At 42.1% G+C, this 18,619-nt stretch overlaps 1 protein-coding gene across 4 annotated transcripts in view; it reads right to left on the reverse strand.

The window, feature by feature from the left end:
* The window catches only part of LOC135504712 (serine/threonine-protein kinase WNK2-like), a 118,217-nt gene extending 101,212 nt beyond the window's left edge, over window positions 1–17,005 (reverse strand). For all 4 annotated transcript variants that reach the window (XM_064923518.1, XM_064923519.1, XM_064923517.1 and 1 more), the window contains exons 1-2: window positions 16,762–17,005; window positions 15,199–15,993 (exon numbers count right to left, since the gene is read on the reverse strand). In XM_064923518.1, the coding sequence (XP_064779590.1) occupies window positions 15,199–15,828 (630 nt within the window). In that variant the 5' untranslated portion in view covers window positions 15,829–15,993; window positions 16,762–17,005. The remainder of the gene's footprint in view (window positions 1–15,198; window positions 15,994–16,761) is intronic.
* Between the last annotated feature and the right edge of the window lie 1,614 nt (window positions 17,006–18,619).

The following is an 18,619-nucleotide window of genomic DNA, read 5'->3' on the forward strand; positions in this document are numbered from 1 at the left end:
TTTTCTAATATTAAAAATAAAGAAAAACCCTTGAATGAGAAGGTGCGGCTAAAACACGAGACGTACATACACACGTTCAAAAGTTTGCGGTCACTTAGAAATGTCCTTGTTTTTGAAAGAAACGCAAATTTTTCGTCCATCAAAATAACATATTGATCAGAAATACATTGTACACATTGTTAATGTAGTAAATGACTATTGTAGCTGGAAAATGGCAGATATTTAATGGAATATCTACACAGGCATACAGAGGCCCATTATCAGCAACCATCACTCCTGTGTTCCAATGGCACGTTGTGTTAGCTAATCTAAGTTTCATTTTAAAAGACTAATTGATCATTAGAAAACTATTTTGCAATTATGTTAGCACAGCTGAAAACTGTTGTCCTGATTAAAGAAGCAATAAAAACTGTCCTTTTTTAGACTAGTTGAGATCTGGAGCAATAGCATGTGTGGGTTCGATTACAGGCTCAAAATGGCCAGAAATAATGACCTTTCTTCTGAAACTCGTCAGTTTATTCTTGTTCTGAGAAATGAAAAGAAATTGCCAAGAAACTGAAGATCTCGTACAATGCTGTGTACTACTCTTCAGAACAGCAAAAACAGGCTCTAACCAGAATAGAAAGAGTGGGAGTTCCCAGTGCACAACTGAGCAAGATGACAAGTACATTTTAAAAAAAAAATTAACTAGGCAAGTCCATTCTAAAACAAATCTTTTTTTTTACGATGACTGCCTAGGAACAGTGAGTGGGTTAACTGCCTTGTTCAAGGGCAGTACAATAGATTTTTACCTTGTCAGCTCAGGGATTTGATCTAGCAACCTTTCGGTTAAGCCCTCAACCGGCAGCTTCATTAAATAGTACCGCAAAACACCAGTCTCAACATCAACGGTGAAGAGGCGACTCCCGGATGCTGGCCTTCTAGGCAGAGATGCAAAGAAAAAGCAATACCTCAGACTGGCCAAAATAAAGAAAAGATTAAGATGGGCAAAAGAACAGACACTGGACAGAGGAAGGTTGGAAAAAAAGTGTTATGGACAAACAAATCTAAGTTTGAGGTGTTCGGATCACAAAGAAGAACATTTGTGAGACGCAGAAAAAATGAAGATGCTGGAGGAGTGCTTGACGCCATCTGTTAAGCATGGTGGAGGCAATGTGATGGTCTGGGGGTGCTTTGGTGGTGGTAAAGTGGGAGATTTGCACAGGGTAAAGAAAGGCTATCCTTGAAGAAGGAAGGCTATCACTCCATTTTGCAACGCCATGCCATACCCTGTGGAAGCCGCTTAATTGAAGCCAATTTCCTCCACCAATAACAATGACCCAAAGCACAGCTCCAAACTATGCATTAACTATTTAGGGAAAAACCAGTCAGCTGGTATTCTGTCGCTAATGGAGTGGCCAGCACAGTCACCGGATCTCAAACCTATTGAGTTGTGGGAGCAGCTTGACCTTAAGAAGTGCCCACCAAGCCAATCCAACTCGTGGGAGGTGCTTCAGGAAGCATGGGGTGAAATCTCTTCAGATTACCTCAACAAATTGACAACTAGAATGCCAAAGGTCTGCAACTGCTGCAAATGGAGGATTCTTTGACAAAATACAAGTTAATGACAAATGTTTAAATTTATTTTAATTTTATATTGAAACATTTATAACCTTGTCAACGACTTGACTATATTTCCGATTCATTCTGCAACTCATTTCATCGAAAAATTTACATACACCTCAGCCAAAAACATTTTAAATCAGTTTCACAATTCCTGACATTTAATACAAATTTTTAAAAAAATCCCTGTTTTAGGTCAGTTAGGATCACCACCTTATTTTAAGAATGTGAAATGTCAGAATAATAGTGGAGAGAACAATTTATTTATTTATGTATTGCTTTTATTTCTTTCATCACATTCCCAGTGGGTCAGAAGTTTACATACACTCAATTGGTATTTGGTAGCATTGCCTTTAAATTGTTTAACTTGGGTCAAACGTTTCAGATAGCCTTCAACAAGCTTCCCACAAAAAGTTGGATGAATTTTAGCCCATTCCCCCTGGCAGAGCTGGTGCAACTGAGTCAGGTTTGCAGGCATCCTTGCTCACACATGATTTTTTTAGTTCTGCCCACAAATCTTCTATAGGATTGAGGTCAGGGCTTTGTGATGGCCACTCCAATACATTGACTTTGTTGTCCTTAAGCCACTTTCCCACAACTTTGGAAGTATGCTTGGGGTCATTGTCCTTTTGGAAGGCCCATTTTCAACCAAGCTTTAACTTCCTGACTGAGGTCTTGAGATGTTGCTTCAATATATCCACATATTTGTCCAACCTCATAATGCCATCTATTTTGTGAAGTGCAACAGTCCCTCCTGCAGCAAAGCAAACCCACAACATGATGCTGCCACCCCCGTGCTTCACGGTTGGGATGGTATTCTTCGGTTTGCAAGCCTCCCCCTTTTTCCTCGTAGTCTGGCTTTTTTATGGAGGTTTTGGAGCAGTGGCTTCTTCCTTGCTGAGCAACCTTTCATGTTGTCGATATAAGACTCATTTTTACTGTAGATATAGATACTTTTGTACTGGTTTCCTCCAGCATCTTCACAAGGTCCTTTGCCGTTATTTTAGGATTGATTTGCAACAATTTGCCAAAACAAAAGTGTGTTAACTTCTAGGTGACAGGGGGCAGTATTTTCACATCTGGATGAAATGCATGCCCAAATTGAACTGCCTGCTACTCATCACCAGAAGATAAGATATGCATAGTATTAGTAGATTTGGATAGAACACACTGAAGTTTCTAAAACGGTTTGAATCATGTCTGTGAGGTCACTCTTTTCAATGGGAATCCAGATTTCTAAGGGACCTTCTTGCAGTTCCGATCGCTTCCACTGGATGTCAGTCTTTAAAAATTGGTTGAGGTTTTTCCTTTGTGTAATGAAGTACGGCCATCTTGAACGAGGGTCACTTGAAATGTACTGTTAGAGGTGTGTGACCAGAAAGCTAGCTACAGTTTGTTTTCTTCCTGTATCCCTTATCCCATCTTCAATTTTATCTATTATTTACGTTTAAAAAAATCCTAAAGTTGTATTACAAAAGAAGTTTGAAATGTTTTAGTAAAGTTTACAGGTAACTTTTGAAATATTTTGTAGTCACAAGTTGGAAATGGTGTTTTTCTGGATCAAACGCGCCAAATAAATGGACATTTTGGGTATATATCGACAGAATTAAAATCGAACAAAAGGACCATTTGTGATGTTTATGGGACATATTGGAGTGCAAACAAAAGAAGCTCGTCAAAGGCATGAATTATATTTTTATTTCTGCGTTGTGTCACTCCTGCAGGGTTGAAATATGCTTCTCTTTGTTTGCTATGGTATTATCCTCAGATAATAGCATTTTTGGCTTTTCGGCAAAAGCACTTTTGAAATCTGACATGTTGGCTGGATTCACAACAAGTGTAGCTTTAATTTGCTATCTTGCATGTGTGATTTCATGAAAGTTTGATTTTTATAGTAATTTATTTGAATCTGGCGCTCTGCATTTTCCCTGGCTTTTGGCCAGGTGGGAAGCTAGCTTCCCACATATCCCAGAGAGGTTTTAAGCAATTTGTCGAGTGGTTGAAAAAAAAGTTGTAATGATTCCAACCTAAGTGTATGTAAAAAACTTCCGACTTCAACTGTATGCACACACACACAAAAAGAAAACGTCCTCTCAGGGTCAACTGCGTTTATTTTCAACAACTTAACTTCTTGGAACTCTAGGGGCGCAATTTCATTTTTGGATGAAAAACGTTCCCGTTTTAAACAAGATATTTTGTCACAAAAAGATGCTCGACTATGCATATAATTGCTACTGTTCGAAAGAAAACACTCTGACGTGTCCAGAAATACAAAGATCTTCTCTGTGCGTGCCCTTTAACGTGAGCTTCAGGCAAAACCAAGATGAGATGGCATCCAGGAAATGACAAGGATTTTTGAGGCTCTGTTTGTCATGATCTCCTTATATGGCTGTGAACGCAAGAGGAATGAATCAACCCTCTCTGTCGTTTCCCAAGGTGTCTGCAGCATTGTGACGTATTTGTAGGCAGATCATTGGAAGATTGACCATAAGAGACCACATTTACCACGTGTCCGCCCGGTGTCCTGCGCCGAAATTGGTGCGCAAAAGTCACCTGCCAGTATTTTTCCAAGGAATACAGAGAGGAAAGCAAGCTTCCACGAACTGCATGTCAATGAAGAGATATGTGAAAAAACACCTTGAGGACTGATTCCAAACAACGTTTGCCATGTTTCGGTCGATATTATGTAGTTAATCCGGAAAAAGTTTTACGTTGTAGGTGACTGCATTTTCGGTTCGTTTCAGTAGCCAGGCGCAATGTAGAAAACGGAACGATTTCTCCTACACACAGACGCTTTCAGGAAACACTGCGCATTTGGCATGTGACTGAGAGTCATTGAAAACATTGAAAACATCAGAAGCTCTTCAAAGGTAAATGATTTTATTTATTTGGTTATCTGGCTTTTGTGAAAATGTTGCGTGCTACATGCTTCACAAAATGCTATTCTAGCTTTGCATACTCTTACACAAATTAGTCCATTTCTATGGTTCAAAAGCATATTTTGAAAATCTGAGATGACAGTGTTGTTAAGAAAAGGCTAAGCTTGAGAGCAGATGCATTATTTTCATTTTATTTGCGATTTTCAGAAATCGTTAACGTTACATTATGCTAATGAGCTTCAGGCTATAACTGTATACAGGTTTTTTTCATAGCCAAACGTGAACAAAACGGAGCGATTTGTCCTACACAAATAATATTTTTTTGAAAAACTCGTTAACGTTGCGTTATGCTAATGAGCCTGAGGCTTTAGTCACGATCCCGGATCCGGGATGGGGAGTTTCAAGATTAACATGTTTGTATGAACACAACAGTCAACAACAGACAAACTGAACAAGTTCCACAGACATGTGACTAACGGAATGATGTGTCCCTGAAAAGGGGGAGGGTGGTGATATCAAAAGTCAGCATCTGGTGAGGCCACCAGCTGCATTAAGTACTGCATTGCATCTCCTCATGGACTGCACCAGATTTGCCAGTTCTTGCTGTGAGATGTTACCCCACTCTTCCACCAAGGCACCTGCAAGTTCCTGGACATTTCTGGGGGGAGTGGACCGAGCCCTCACCCTCCGATCCAACAGGTCCCAGATGTGCAGGAAGGGTACCACATGGAGGGAGGAGGATGTCTTCCCTGTAACGCACAGCGTTGCGATTGCCTGCAATGACAACAAGCTCAGTCCGATGATGCTGAGACACACCGCCCCCGACCATGACGGACGCTCCACCTCCAAATCGATCCCGCTCCAGAGTACAGGCCTTAGTGTAACACTCATTCCTTCAGCGATAAACGCAAATCCGACCATCACCCCCGGTGAGACAAAACTGCGACTCGTCAGTGAAGAGCACTTTTTGCCAATCCTGTCTGGTAAAGCGACGGTGGGTTTGTGCCCATAGGCAACGTTGTTGCCGGTGATGTCTGGAGAGGACCTGCCTAACAGGCCTTACAAGCCCTCAGTCCAGCCTCTCGATGACAGTCTGAGCACTGATGGAGGGATTGTGCGTTCCTGTTGTAACTCGGGCAGTTGTTGCCATCCTGTATCCGTCCCGCAGGTGTGATGTTCGGGTGTACTGATTCTGTGCATGTGCTGTTACGCAGTCTGCTACTGCGAGGACGATCTCCCTGTCGCGGTGTCTTAGGGGTCTCACAGTACGAACATTGCAATTTATTGCTGTGGCCACATCTGCAGTCCTCATGCCTCCTTGCAACATGCCTAAGACACATTCACACAGATGAGCAGGGACCCTGGGCATCTTTCTTTTGGTGTTTTTCAGAGTCGGTAGAAAGGCCACTTTTGTGTCCTAAGTTTTCATAACTATCTTAATTTCCTATCGTCTGTAAGCTGTTAGTGTCTTAACGATGTTCCACAGGTGCATTTTCATTAAGTGTTTATGGTTCATTGAACAAGCATGGGAAACAGTGTTTAAACCCTTTACAATGAAGATTTGTGAAGTTAATTGGATTTTTACAAATTAGCTTTGAAAGGCAGGGTCCTGAAAGAGCTACATCTTTTTTTGCTGAGATAAAAATACATTTTTTTTGTTGATAATGATCACAATATTAATCAAATTATGTTTAAAAAGGTGCATCTCTGCTTCAGACTCAAGAATGCCTGAACAAACCAAAAGGCTTTTATGTTTCTTATTGATTGTCAGAAGCTTAAGAACTCACAAGTCACATTAACTACTTTTTTTTTTAAAGCTATAAACCCTCACAAGTTATGAACAAGAAATAAAAAAACATTTTTAAAAAGTGCAAATCGATATGCATTATAACTGTTAGCCTAATGGCACATCACAGTCGAAGTTGGGGTAGTCGTCGTCTTACAAGTTAAAAGCAAGAAAGACAAGTCTGTCTACGGTCTCTGGCTTTAAAGCTGCCCTATGGCTAAAAATGCATTCGGAGGGGGGGCAGGTCACAGGAATGCACAAGTAGCACTTTGCCAGGTGGCTGACTTTGGGAAAGTTTTTTGAATAGATCTTCCACCAGTCCAGTGGATTGGTTTTGCTGTCAGCATCAGGAGACTGAAGGTAGCAGCTGAGTTCCTTTTCTACCAGCTCGATTTCAGTAAGACCTGTGGTGGTGGAGCATGGCTTTTTTTTTTAACTGCCCAGTGACTCTCTTTTTTGGCTGGCAGTTGTTGCTGCGGATTCACCACGTCTCCCCGTGCTGTGCTTGGGTTTTCATGTCCCTCATTGACCATCTCTGAGACAGCTCTTGCTTTTATGTGGCCCATATTCTCCTCTTTGAAGTAATGTTTTAAACCGAGGGTCGACCAGCGAGGCTATGTCCAGGAGGCAATCTGTGTCTAGGTCATCATATTTCTCATTCAGATAGTCACTGACTATCATTTTGATGGTTTGGGTGAGCTCTGTTTCACAATCATAGGTTTCATGACCTCTGAACAGGTGTAGTACTGGCTTCAAGTAAGACTCAGACAGAGCATCTGAATTCTAGGAGTGGGGTCAATGCCAGGTTGATGGACTCAAGAACATCTACAGTTGAAGTCGGAAGTTTACATACACTTAGGTTGGAGTCATTAAAAAAAACTGGTTTGTTTTTCAACCACTCCACAAATTTCTTGTTAACGAACTATAGTTTTGGCAAGTCGGTCAGGACATCTACTTTGTGCATGACGCAAGTAATTTTTCCAACAATTGTTTACAGAGATTATTTCACTGTATCACAATTCCAGTGGGTCAGAAGTTTACATACACTAAGTTGACTGTGCCTTTAAACCGCTTGAAAAAGTATGTCATGGCTTTAGAAGCTTCTGATAGGCTAATTGACAACATTTGAGTCAAATGGAGTAGTATCTGTGGATGTATTTCAAGGCCTACCTTCAAACTCAGTGCTTCTTTGCTTGACTTCATGGGAAAATGAAAAGAAATCAGCCAAGACCTCAGAAAAAAAAAATTGTAGACCACATGTCTGGTTCATCCTTGGGAACAATTTCCAAACGCCTGATGGTACCACGTTTATCTGTACAAACAATAGTACACAAGTATAAACACCATGGGACCACGCAGCTGTCATACCGCTCAGGAAGGAGACACATTATTTTCCTTTCAAAAAGTGCAATCCCAGAACCAAAGCAAAAAGGACCTTGTGAAGATGCTGGAGGAAACCAGTACAAAAGTATCTATATCCACAGTAAAACGAGTCCTATAGACATAACCTGAAAGGCCGCTCAGCAAGGAAGAAGCCACTGCTCCAAAACCGCCATAAAAAGCCAGACTACGGTTTGCAACTGCACATAAGAACAAAGATCATACTTTTTGGAGAAATGTCCTCTGGTCTGATGACACAAAAATAGAACTGTGGAAGGCTACCCGAAACATTTGACCCAAGTTGAACATTTTAAAAGGCAATGCTACCAAATACTAATTGAGTGTATGGAAACTTCTGACCCATTGGGAATGTGATGAAAGAAAAGCTGAAATAAATCACGCAACTATTATTCTGACATTTCACATTCTTAAAATAAAGTTGTGATCCTAACTGGGAATTTTTACTAAGATTAAATGTCAGGAATTGTGAAAAACTGAGTTTAAATGTATTTGGCTAAGGTACATGTAAATTTCAGACTTCAACTGTATATCTGTATGGGTGGGAGCAAAGGGCAGGGTCTTCTTGTCACTGGACAAGACAAGTGACAAGGTCACTGCTCCATTACTCTTTGCACTATCTTTTGACATGATCCCCCACCTGGTAGGCAACAGTCACCAAATTGTGCTGGGGCAGGTTGTGTTCTTTTTGAGCAACTGCCAGGTCTCTTATTTTTCCACCAATAGGAAAAGGCACCAACCACTTTCTTACACACTCCAATTGCTTGAGCCACCCGTTTGTCTCTACCCACTAAGAGAAATAGAGATTTTAATACAAATGTTAAAATAACAATAATCCCTTTAGTTATGTACAAATGCAGTAGCGTGCCGTGGTTCTGGGGCCTGGGCCTTCAGTGAAGTCCTACACAGTCCCACCCAAATTAATCCACCTCTTATTACCATCATTATGATGCCATGGCTCTAGACACTATACATTTAAACAGAAATGCAGTATAACCAGGAGTTGTGTCACCTTGAAATTTACATTTTTATTCAGAGAATTGCAGGGGAAGAGTACAATACCTTTTCATTGTGCCGTTTCGTTGCCCTGCGCGCTTGTTCGTTGAGCTGTAGATCCACTCGGGTGTCCCCAAAAGTTTTCAAAAGCACCATTGTTTGTAAGTGCCCAGCCGTACTTTGGTGTCTCGTTGCTGCCTTGGTTAGACAACTCAGGTTTGCAAAGCCAGTGTGGCTCCAAACACCAAATCGATCACTTGCAAATAATAGGCATTCCCAGCAGTACAGTTTGCAGTGCTTCTCGGAGCCTGTCTTTGTAGCGTCGGCTTTGTAGCGTCGGCGTCTACCTCTCCTGACAATGTCTAACTGTACTTGAAAAGTTTGTCTTGAGAATGGCGTTATAATTATATCCTCGACCAAATCGATATCTTCTCCTTCCACCATTGTGGGTTGAAAAAACAGCTTTAGTAGTAATTCGTTGATCAATTTCAGTTTCCTAGTTCTGAGACCTGCCTCTCAATATTGGTAATCCAATCAAAAGACGTGCAGGCACTACGCCTGCTAGCTGGCTCCTGTGTAACACTGGAGCCAGCCAGCAGGCGTACAATAGCCAACTCTAAAGCTGATTGGTTGACACTAAATATTAATTTCCATTCACTTTAAGCTACAAGCGCCCGCACTGTTGATTCTGAAGGCCTGAGGGCAGATTTTAGACCCCTGGCAACACATGATGGCTGAACATGATTGGATAAAATATCTAACATAAAGACCAGCCCTCCAAATCTCAACCTGGGGCTGGAAGCAGTGCAACCAAGAGGAAAGCTATGAAATGAAGAGTGTAACTCTTACTCTGGGGAATAATTTAATACATTTGTGGGAAAATATATTTTTAAAAATATATATATTCTGATTATGTTTAGGCCAGCAGAGAAGGCCTTGCTGGCCCTGATGGCCCACCACTGTACAAATGTAATATTTAACTTAATCAGTTAACTAAAAAAAAAAATAATAATTAGTTGTTTCATCTAACCAATCGCTTCAATATACACAATTGACAAGGTAACTTAACAATGGCCAAGTGCAGACAATGTCCAAAACATTGCAGTCAGGTCCATTTGTTGATTTGAGCAGCCTTCACCACGTTCACACCACTATCCGTTGTAATGCAGACCCGTCTGTCTTGACTGAGTCCCCATGAGGCGAGAGCGTCAATGAGCCCCTCTGCTATACTGTAGCGTCATCCGTGTAGTCGTCAAGAAAGTATGATGTTTGAAGGCATTTATTTTGAAGATTCCACTCACTCACACACAATATAGTGGACAGTGAGGCTAATGTAAGGCTCTGATGTGCGACTAGACCACAGATTGGTAGTGGTAGCAAAATCCGTCAAATCTGTCTTGAGCCGTTCCTCAACTTTTTCCCCTACACTCGGAATAGAGTTAGGCACTGCAGTGTGAAAAATGTTTGCGGCCAGGGAGCATGTACCTGGGGTCAATTAAATTGGTAAGCCTTTTGAAACCTTCCTTTTCGACTGTGCTAATTGGTAGCATGTCCTTAAAAATGCAATGCATAATAGGATTTGTAATTTCTGTCTTTTTGATGTTAAGTCGTAGGGCATAAACGCAGTCAGTATTGACTGCTTCCGGCGAACATCCCTAGATTGGCTGGTGCTTGAGGTGTGTTAATCAATACCGTGGCGCAAACTCAAACTTCCTGCATGTTCCAAAGACTAATTTTGCAGATGGTGAAAAGGGTTTGTCATATTACCAGACTTGGTAGCCACCGGGCTACGGCACAATTTGCACTGAACATTGCTCTGCTCTTTGTTGGACTTCAAAAAGCCAAACCACTTCCAAATAACTGAAACAGTTGAACCCTTTTTAATCAATAATTTAGTCGTTGGAAGCTGCTCCTTCTCCAACATTACAAATTGTGGTGAATAGTGGTTACTCCATCACTAGGTGCTATGTGGTTTTTAGTGGGCCTCTCCAGGTGCACATTGACACAGCAGGAACGTGCGGAGAAGTGAGAGAGGTGAAATGGACAGCTGTACCTAATTATTCTACATCGACATTATAGAAAATGTATCTAAATGTTTTTATATCGTTATTGAGGGAAGTAATTACCTCGATAATTATTGATGTCATCCAGCCCTAATATAAAACGGAGACAGTGGTCATTTGACTGGCCAATTACCGTCATCCAAAATTCCATGACCGTCACAGCTCTAGATATAATTAAGTTACACACCCCCAAATGAAGTCCTATTCATGGGTTGCACGTTTCGTCACAATAATGTCCGACTGATCATTCTACTCAATGCATCATCAATGAGCGCTGATGATTGCATCAAAAGTGATTTACAGTTTCTTGGAAATAATATGACATTCAAAAGGAAGAAAATAATTAGTAGGAAAACCTTGTCATAATTTTGATGTTGCCAGATTGACTTTAGATGCAGTATAACGTTAGCTAGCTAGCTAAGATTGAGGGGAGGCCACTGGATTTTAACAAGATAACGTTAGCATTGCTAGCTATTTTTGACAAACTTTGCTAGCTAATGACAACATTGCCATCTGTCTAAAGTAAATTTGACCACATGATAATGCTGGCAGTGGTTTCCTACTAAATATTTTATTACTTTAGCAATGTCATCGTATTTCCAGGCACTATGGTGTAATTTAGTCTAAATACTAGTTAGCCTATTCATATGAATTCCAGAAATGTCCATGATGGCAGAATCATAATAAACGATGCACAAAGCCAGTGGAACAACAACGTTCAAAGTACGGTGACGGAAGCACGAACAGACAGGCTGCTATTTTGTCAAATTCACAATTGAATATAAGGAGCCAGTCCACTCTACTACCTGAACAGTTACCAAACTACAGGGAGTTACACCTGACCACTTACTTGTAGACCACTAAATCGGGTTGGTCAATAACAGTAAACATTTGACCATTTCTAATCAATTACTAAAAGCACCAACAAGTGACTCAACCAATGGGGCTGGGGAAGAACCAGGCAGAATCAGCACTTTGGTGAAAATCATTGATCAATGTAGCATTTGTTAACCATGCCAATTGTGAGGAACAATCTGTTTTACATTTTAGTCATTTAGCAGACACTCATATCCAGAGCAACTTACAGTAGTGAGTGCATACATTTTCAGTCTTTTTTTATGCTGTTAAAATCTACAGTCCAATAAACCTTCATAGAGAGCAATGGGGGGGCGAAAATGGTCATCAGAAAATGACCTTTTGAATGGTGATTGATTTGTTTGCTTCAATAACACTGTCCACTAGAGGGAGTGTTTGTACATGTCTATGGGGGAAGTAGGCAATAGAATTAATGATTAAATTCTACATCCTCTCCTCATCCTGTGTCCAATTATGGGTCATACTCTGCTTGCTGGAAGAGAGATTGGATTCCATCTATTCCATTATCATGTACATGGCATCCTCATCACTGTGAAAAGATGAATCTGTCTCTCTGCTCCAAGCATGTCATCAGTTGAACATGCCCTCTCTGAATAGGAGAGAGACATACACATACACCTCTGCGCTCATGACTCACTGCCAGGATAACATTTTATTTTTCATAAAAAGTTATGGTCACAGATAGATCCAGTCAAATGTGTTTTATAGGGTCAGCCTGCAATTGTAGTATAGCAACCCAGGAGCAAATGAGGGTTACGTGCAAGGGCAAAGAGATTTTTAAACCTTGTTGGCTCAGGTATTCCAACCAGTGACCTTTCGCTTACTGGCCCAACGCCATTACCGCTAGGCTACCTACCACTTATGAGGTATGCAAGCAACATAATTTCATCCTCTCGCGCTCTCACACACACAGTGACCTAACAGGCAGCCGCAGTACCCTCAGCTGACATAGCTTTAGCGAGGCCACAGGGCCACCACAACAGCATGCATCAGCTGCTTCCTGTCAGCAGCCCTACTGTTGCACAGTGAGGGCGTTTACTTCTCACAACCCACCGTCTTACTGCTGGGTCAAAACAGACACCCTGCCCTAAACTATACTGTTTTACTGCTATAGCCCAATATTGTGAAAAGGTCAGGGAATTCATATTTGTTAATGCTGTATGGCATAGTCCTCACATAATATGTGCCTGTGTGCTTGATTACCTATGTATTGTCATATGGCTTATTTTGTTTGTGTCTGCACTAATGACACTAGGTCTATGAGGAGCCCAGTCATGCTTATTGGCTGTCGTTCATTTAAGCCTAAACTTCCAGGGAGAGAGAGGGAATGATAATCCTGCGCTGCAGACTTGAGGTTGGAAATAATTACTTAATACCATATGTGGTCAAAAATTGTGATTTTTCCAGTGGCTGTTAACACTTACAACAGGTAGGTTCTTACAGAAACAAAACAGGACTAAGAGTTTGGAAACTCAAAATTGCTGACCTACAGTGCATTCAGAAAGTATTCAGACCCCTTGACCTTTTCCACAGTTACATTACAGCCTAATTCTAAAATGGATTAAATAAATTGATTCTCCTCAAACACAATACCCCATAAAGACAAAGCGAAAACAAGTTGAAATTTTTGCAAATGTATTAAAAATACAGAAATAGCTTATTTACTTAAGTATTCAGACCCTTTGATATGAGACATGAAATTGAGCTTAAGTGTATCCTGTTTCCATTGGTCATCCTTGATGCTTCTACAACTTGAAGTCCACCAGTGGTAAATTCAATTGATTGGACATGATTTGGAAAGGGACACACCTGTCTATATAAAGACACCTGTCTTTATAAGTACAGGTCAGAGCAAAAATCAAGCCATGAGGTCGAAGGAATTGTCCATAGAGATCCGAGACAGGATTGTGCCGGGGCACAGATCTGGCGAAGGGTACCAAAACATTTCTGCAGCATTGAAGGTCCCCAAGAACACAGTGACCTCCATCATTCTTAAATGGAAGAAGTCTGGAACCACCAAGACTCTTTCTAGAGCTGGCCGCACAGCCAAATTGAGCAATTGAGGGAGAAGGGTCAGGGAGGTGACCAAGAATCTGATAGCCACTGACAGAGTTCCTCTGAAGATGGGAGAACTTTCCAGGACAACCCTCTCTGCAGCACTCCACCAATCAGGCCTTTATGGTTGTGGCCAGACAGAAACCACTCCTCAGTAAAAGGCACAACAGTCCACTTAGAGTTTGCCAAAAGGCCCCTAAAGGACTCAGACCATGAGAAACAAGGTTCTCTGGTCTGATGAAACCAATATTGAACTCTTTGGCCTGAGGAAACCTGGCAGCATACCTACGGCAAAGCATGGTGGTGGCAGCATCATGTTGTGGAGATATTTTTCAGCAGTAGGGACTGGGAGACCAGGATCGAGGGAAAGATGAACACAGAAAAGCACAGAGATCCCTCATGAAAACCTGCTCCAGAGCTCTCAGGACCTCAGACTGGGGCAAGGTTTGCCTTCCAACAGGACAATGACCCGAAGCACACAGCCAAGACACAGAAGTGACTTCGGGACAAGTCTTTGAATGTCCTTGAGTGGCCCTGCCAGAGCCCGGATTTGAACATCTCTGGAGAGACCTGAAAATAGCTGTGCAGCGACACTCCCCATCCAACCTGAGAAGCTTGAGAGCATCTGCAGAGAACAATTGGAGAAACTCCCAAAATACAGGTGTGCCAAGATTGTAGAGTCATACCCAGGAGAAGACACGAGGCTGTAATCGCTGCCAAAGGTACATCAACAAAGCTGTCAGCAAGGCAAAGGGTGGCAACTTTGAAGAATCTCAAATATATTTTGATTTGTTTAACACTTTTTTGGTTACTACATGATTCCATATGTGTTATTGCATAGTGTTGATGTCTTCACTATTATTCTACAGTGTAGAATATAGTAAAGAAATTAAGAAAAACCCTGGAATGAGTAGGTGTGTCCAAACTTTCGTCTGGTACTGTACGCTTATGTGATATTTCTAATTTTATGGGGGGTGGGATTAGGAAAAAGTCAAGGGTTTTGAATACTCTCCAAATGCATTGTATTATTAGTAGCGTGTCAATGCTATAGGCCTCTATAGTAGTCTAGCTGATTGACAGCTCCCGATAGACATCACCATTATGCTGTCATGAAGTGTGAACGCTTGCTGACTGCATAAGAGAGGACTTCCTGTGAGCGCCATCATGCATCAGCCCTCTAATGGAAATCATTAATTGAAACCGACCAGTCCAGTATGACACCCATCAGAGAGATCCAGGAGGACCCACACACATACCAAGAGATAGCTGGGATTTGGAAAATGTCAGATGACAAAGCCTTGAGGCATGTTGATACTTAATATTCCTAATTCCTATTAATATTTGATGATAGTCAATAATTCATAATAGGCCTTTAGGGAAAATATCAGCCTTGTCTTGATAGGAAAATGCATAATTGTTTCCCCATTTTACAGTTGTTTTAAATTAAACATCACCATAAAAAAGGTTGAGCAGGTCAAATAAGCCTTCTTAACCACAACAAACTGCTGAATACTTTCTGATCAAAAAAGGTGCTGCATCTTACCTGAAGTTCACACCAGGCAACTTCCACCCACGTGTCGGTATCCAGACCTTTATAGACAGTCTTGAAGGACCCTCTCCCGAGCTCGATATCAAACTTGAGAAACCGTCCCCCAGGAGATGTGGAAACAGCTTTCATTTCGGCCTCTTCCTCATCGCTGGCAGTTCTGATAGCATTTTTACTTCCGTCGGTGGATGCAACGTTCAATGTATCCCCAGCTTTCTCCTTCTCATCAGCACTGGCACTCTCTGTGGCGCTGTCTTTCTGCCCCCCTTGACTCTCGGTGCTGGAGCCCTCCTGTGGCCCCGACCAAGCCCTCCGTGTCCTGTCAACTATCGTGCGCAGGTTTATGTTGAGGATTTTACTGCTGTTGTCACATTCTGGCACCTCAAAAGCCTGTTCATCCGAGTCCGAGAACCACAAACTTCTCCTGATGAATCTTTGACGTACGATCAGCTGATAATTCGATGGAGGATACGAACTTGGGTCGCTCCCTCCTCTCACGACTGTCGAAGTGCCCATATTATTGACGTTTCTGTCGCTGATGGTCTCATAAATATTTATGCTGAGATCACATTGTGAATCGGGAACAGATGGATATTTAAATCCATCGTGCTCGGTACCCGATTCCATGGCAATTTCACTTTTGAGTCACTGACGTTTCTAGATGATGACAGCCATATTGGTTGTTCCGGACACTAAGGCGGAGTGGGGACAGAAGACCTGCAGCACCCGCTCGGTTACGCAATTCTTCAGCATGGGGGTATGACAGGAACGATGTCAGTCTGCACATCCAATCTAGACGAAAGCAAAGAGTTAAAATATTTTAAAATGCGTGGATGAAAGCATTGACATGGCCTTGCATTTCGCAACACACGTGGTATATAACGTTAACTCGCTAAACCAGCTTTGTCTCTGCTTCCTGTCATAAGCAACCAAAGTTGAGAAATGTAAAACAAATGGTTAACACTAAAATAAACTAGCTGAATAGGTGTAGCCAGTTTGCGAGCTATTTAGCTAATGAACGTAAACGTCAGAATTTGGCTATAGTTGTGATTTAGCAGGTGCACATCAATTTAATGTCGAGATTCGCGTCAGCGAGGGAGTTAATGAGGTGACAACTTTATCCAGTTACCCGTAAAAAAAAAAGCTAATAACTAGCTCCCACTCCAAAAACATAAAAAGATTCGTGGTAGCTTGTCTGTAGCTGCTTATGTACATTTCGAGCAGGCGAAGAAGCTGGGGTCTGTCTAGGATCCAGCTTGTCAAAGTTGACTTCTAACGTAACATTCTCGTAGCAGGTTAAGGATAATTAGATTAAAGTTAGGCAGGGTTTATCTAAAATGAAAAAAATATATTTGAGAAAAGCGGAATCCCATCTAGAAATGACTGGAAGCTGGCTGACGCCTACTAGCCGACTGATGACGCTAGCTCCGTCCGACTGAAACTACGATGAGTGCAGTTTGTTTTTATCTATCGGTCTACATATTTGCTTATTTTCGCTCCGTGGGTCTGAGCTGTAGCTAATAAATCATAAACGAGAATATATAACTGAATATCACCAACCTTGCATCCCTCGCCTACATCTTATATAGCCCCGTTGCCGCCAAATGACTAGCGGCTATGCAGGCGGTCTCATCCGATGTGGTGGGAGCTTTCTGCAGGTTACCGGAGCGAGTGTCTCATACGGCTTTCAGAGGCGATGAGTCTTCAACGTAAATGTTGATTGAATATTCTCAGCATTAAATTTACAACGTTAATAGCTCGCCAACGTTTCGCATCGCACAATGTATGCAACTGCGAGGTCCCCTTTTTACACATTGATTCCACGCCCCTAGTAACGACTGGACCTCCTGCTTCGTGACAACAGAGGAGGGGAGACGTGTTGACCCAGCCCATTTGCTTGAAATAATACAGGCCCGAAAAGATACACCTAATAGGCATGTAGGCTATGGCAGTTGTTCAAAACCCTATACTAGCCTACTTCTTTCAATTTATTGAGGTGTATGGCAGGGGGCTATACACTTGATTGAAGACAGCTAAATTAACTAAACTCAACAACAAAAAAAGAAACGTCCCTTTTTCAGGACCCTGCCTTTCAAAGATAAATTGTAAAAATCCAAATAACTTCACAGATCTTCATTCTAAAGGGTTTAAACACTTTCCCATGCTTGTTCAGTGAACCATAAACACTTAATGAACATGCACCTGTGGAACATCGTTAAGACACTAACAGCTTACAGAAGGTAGGCAATTAAGGTCACAGTTATGACATCACTAAAAAGGCCTTTCTACTGACTCTTAAAAACACCAAAAGAAAAATGCCCAGGGTCCCTGCTCATCTATGTGAATGTGCCTTAGGCATGTTGCAAGGAGGCATGAGGACTGCAGATGTGGCCAGGGCAATAAATTGCAATGTTCGTATTGTGAGAAGCCTAAGACAGCGCTACAGGGAGACAGGACGGACAGCTGATTGTCCTCACAGTGGCAGACCACGTGTAACACCTGCACCTGGTCGGTACATCCGAACATCACACCTGCGGGACAGGTACAGGATGGCAACAACAACTGCCCGAGTTACACCAGGAACGCATAATCCCTCCATCAATGCTCAGTTGTCCGCACTAGGCTGAGAGAGGCTGGACTGAGGGCTTGTAGGCCTGTTGTAAAGGCAAGTCCTCACCAGACATCACCGGCAACAACGTCGACTATGGGCACAAACCCACCGTCGCTTTACCAGACAGGTCTGGCAAAAAGTGCTCTTCACTGACGAGTCTCGGTTTTGTCTCACCATGGGTGATGGTCGAATTCGCGTTTATCGTCGAAGGAATGAGCGTTACACCGAGGCCTATACACTGGAGTGGGGTCATTTTGGAGGTGGAGGGTCCGTTATGGTCTGGTGCGGTGTGTCACAGCATCATCGGACTGAGCTTGTTGTCATTGCAGGCAATCTCAACGCTGTGCGTTACAGGGAAGATATCCTCCTCCCTCATGTGGTACCCTTCCTGCTGGCTCACCCTGACATGATCCTTCAGCATGACAATGCCACCAGCCATACTGGTCATTCTGTGTGTGATTTCATGCAAGACAGGAATGTCAGTGTTCTGCCATGGCCAGCAAAGAGCCCGGATCTCAATCCCATTGAGCACATCTGGGACCTGTTGGATCGGTTGGTGAGGGCTAGGGCCATTCCCCCCAGAAATGTCCAGGAACTTGCAAGTGCCTTAGTGGAAGAGTGGGGTAACATCTCTCAGCAAGAACTGGCAAAACTGGTGCAGTCCATGAGGATATGCACTGCAGTACTTAATGTAGCTGGTGTCCACAAAAGTTAAATAAACAATCAAAAATAAATGTAAACATTACACTCAAAAAAGTTCCAATAGAATCAAGACATTTCAAATGTCATATTATTTGCAAGTAGTTA

Source organism: Oncorhynchus masou, chromosome 18 (assembly GCF_036934945.1).
Source record: "Oncorhynchus masou masou isolate Uvic2021 chromosome 18, UVic_Omas_1.1, whole genome shotgun sequence".
Classification (NCBI taxonomy): domain Eukaryota; kingdom Metazoa; phylum Chordata; class Actinopteri; order Salmoniformes; family Salmonidae; genus Oncorhynchus; species Oncorhynchus masou.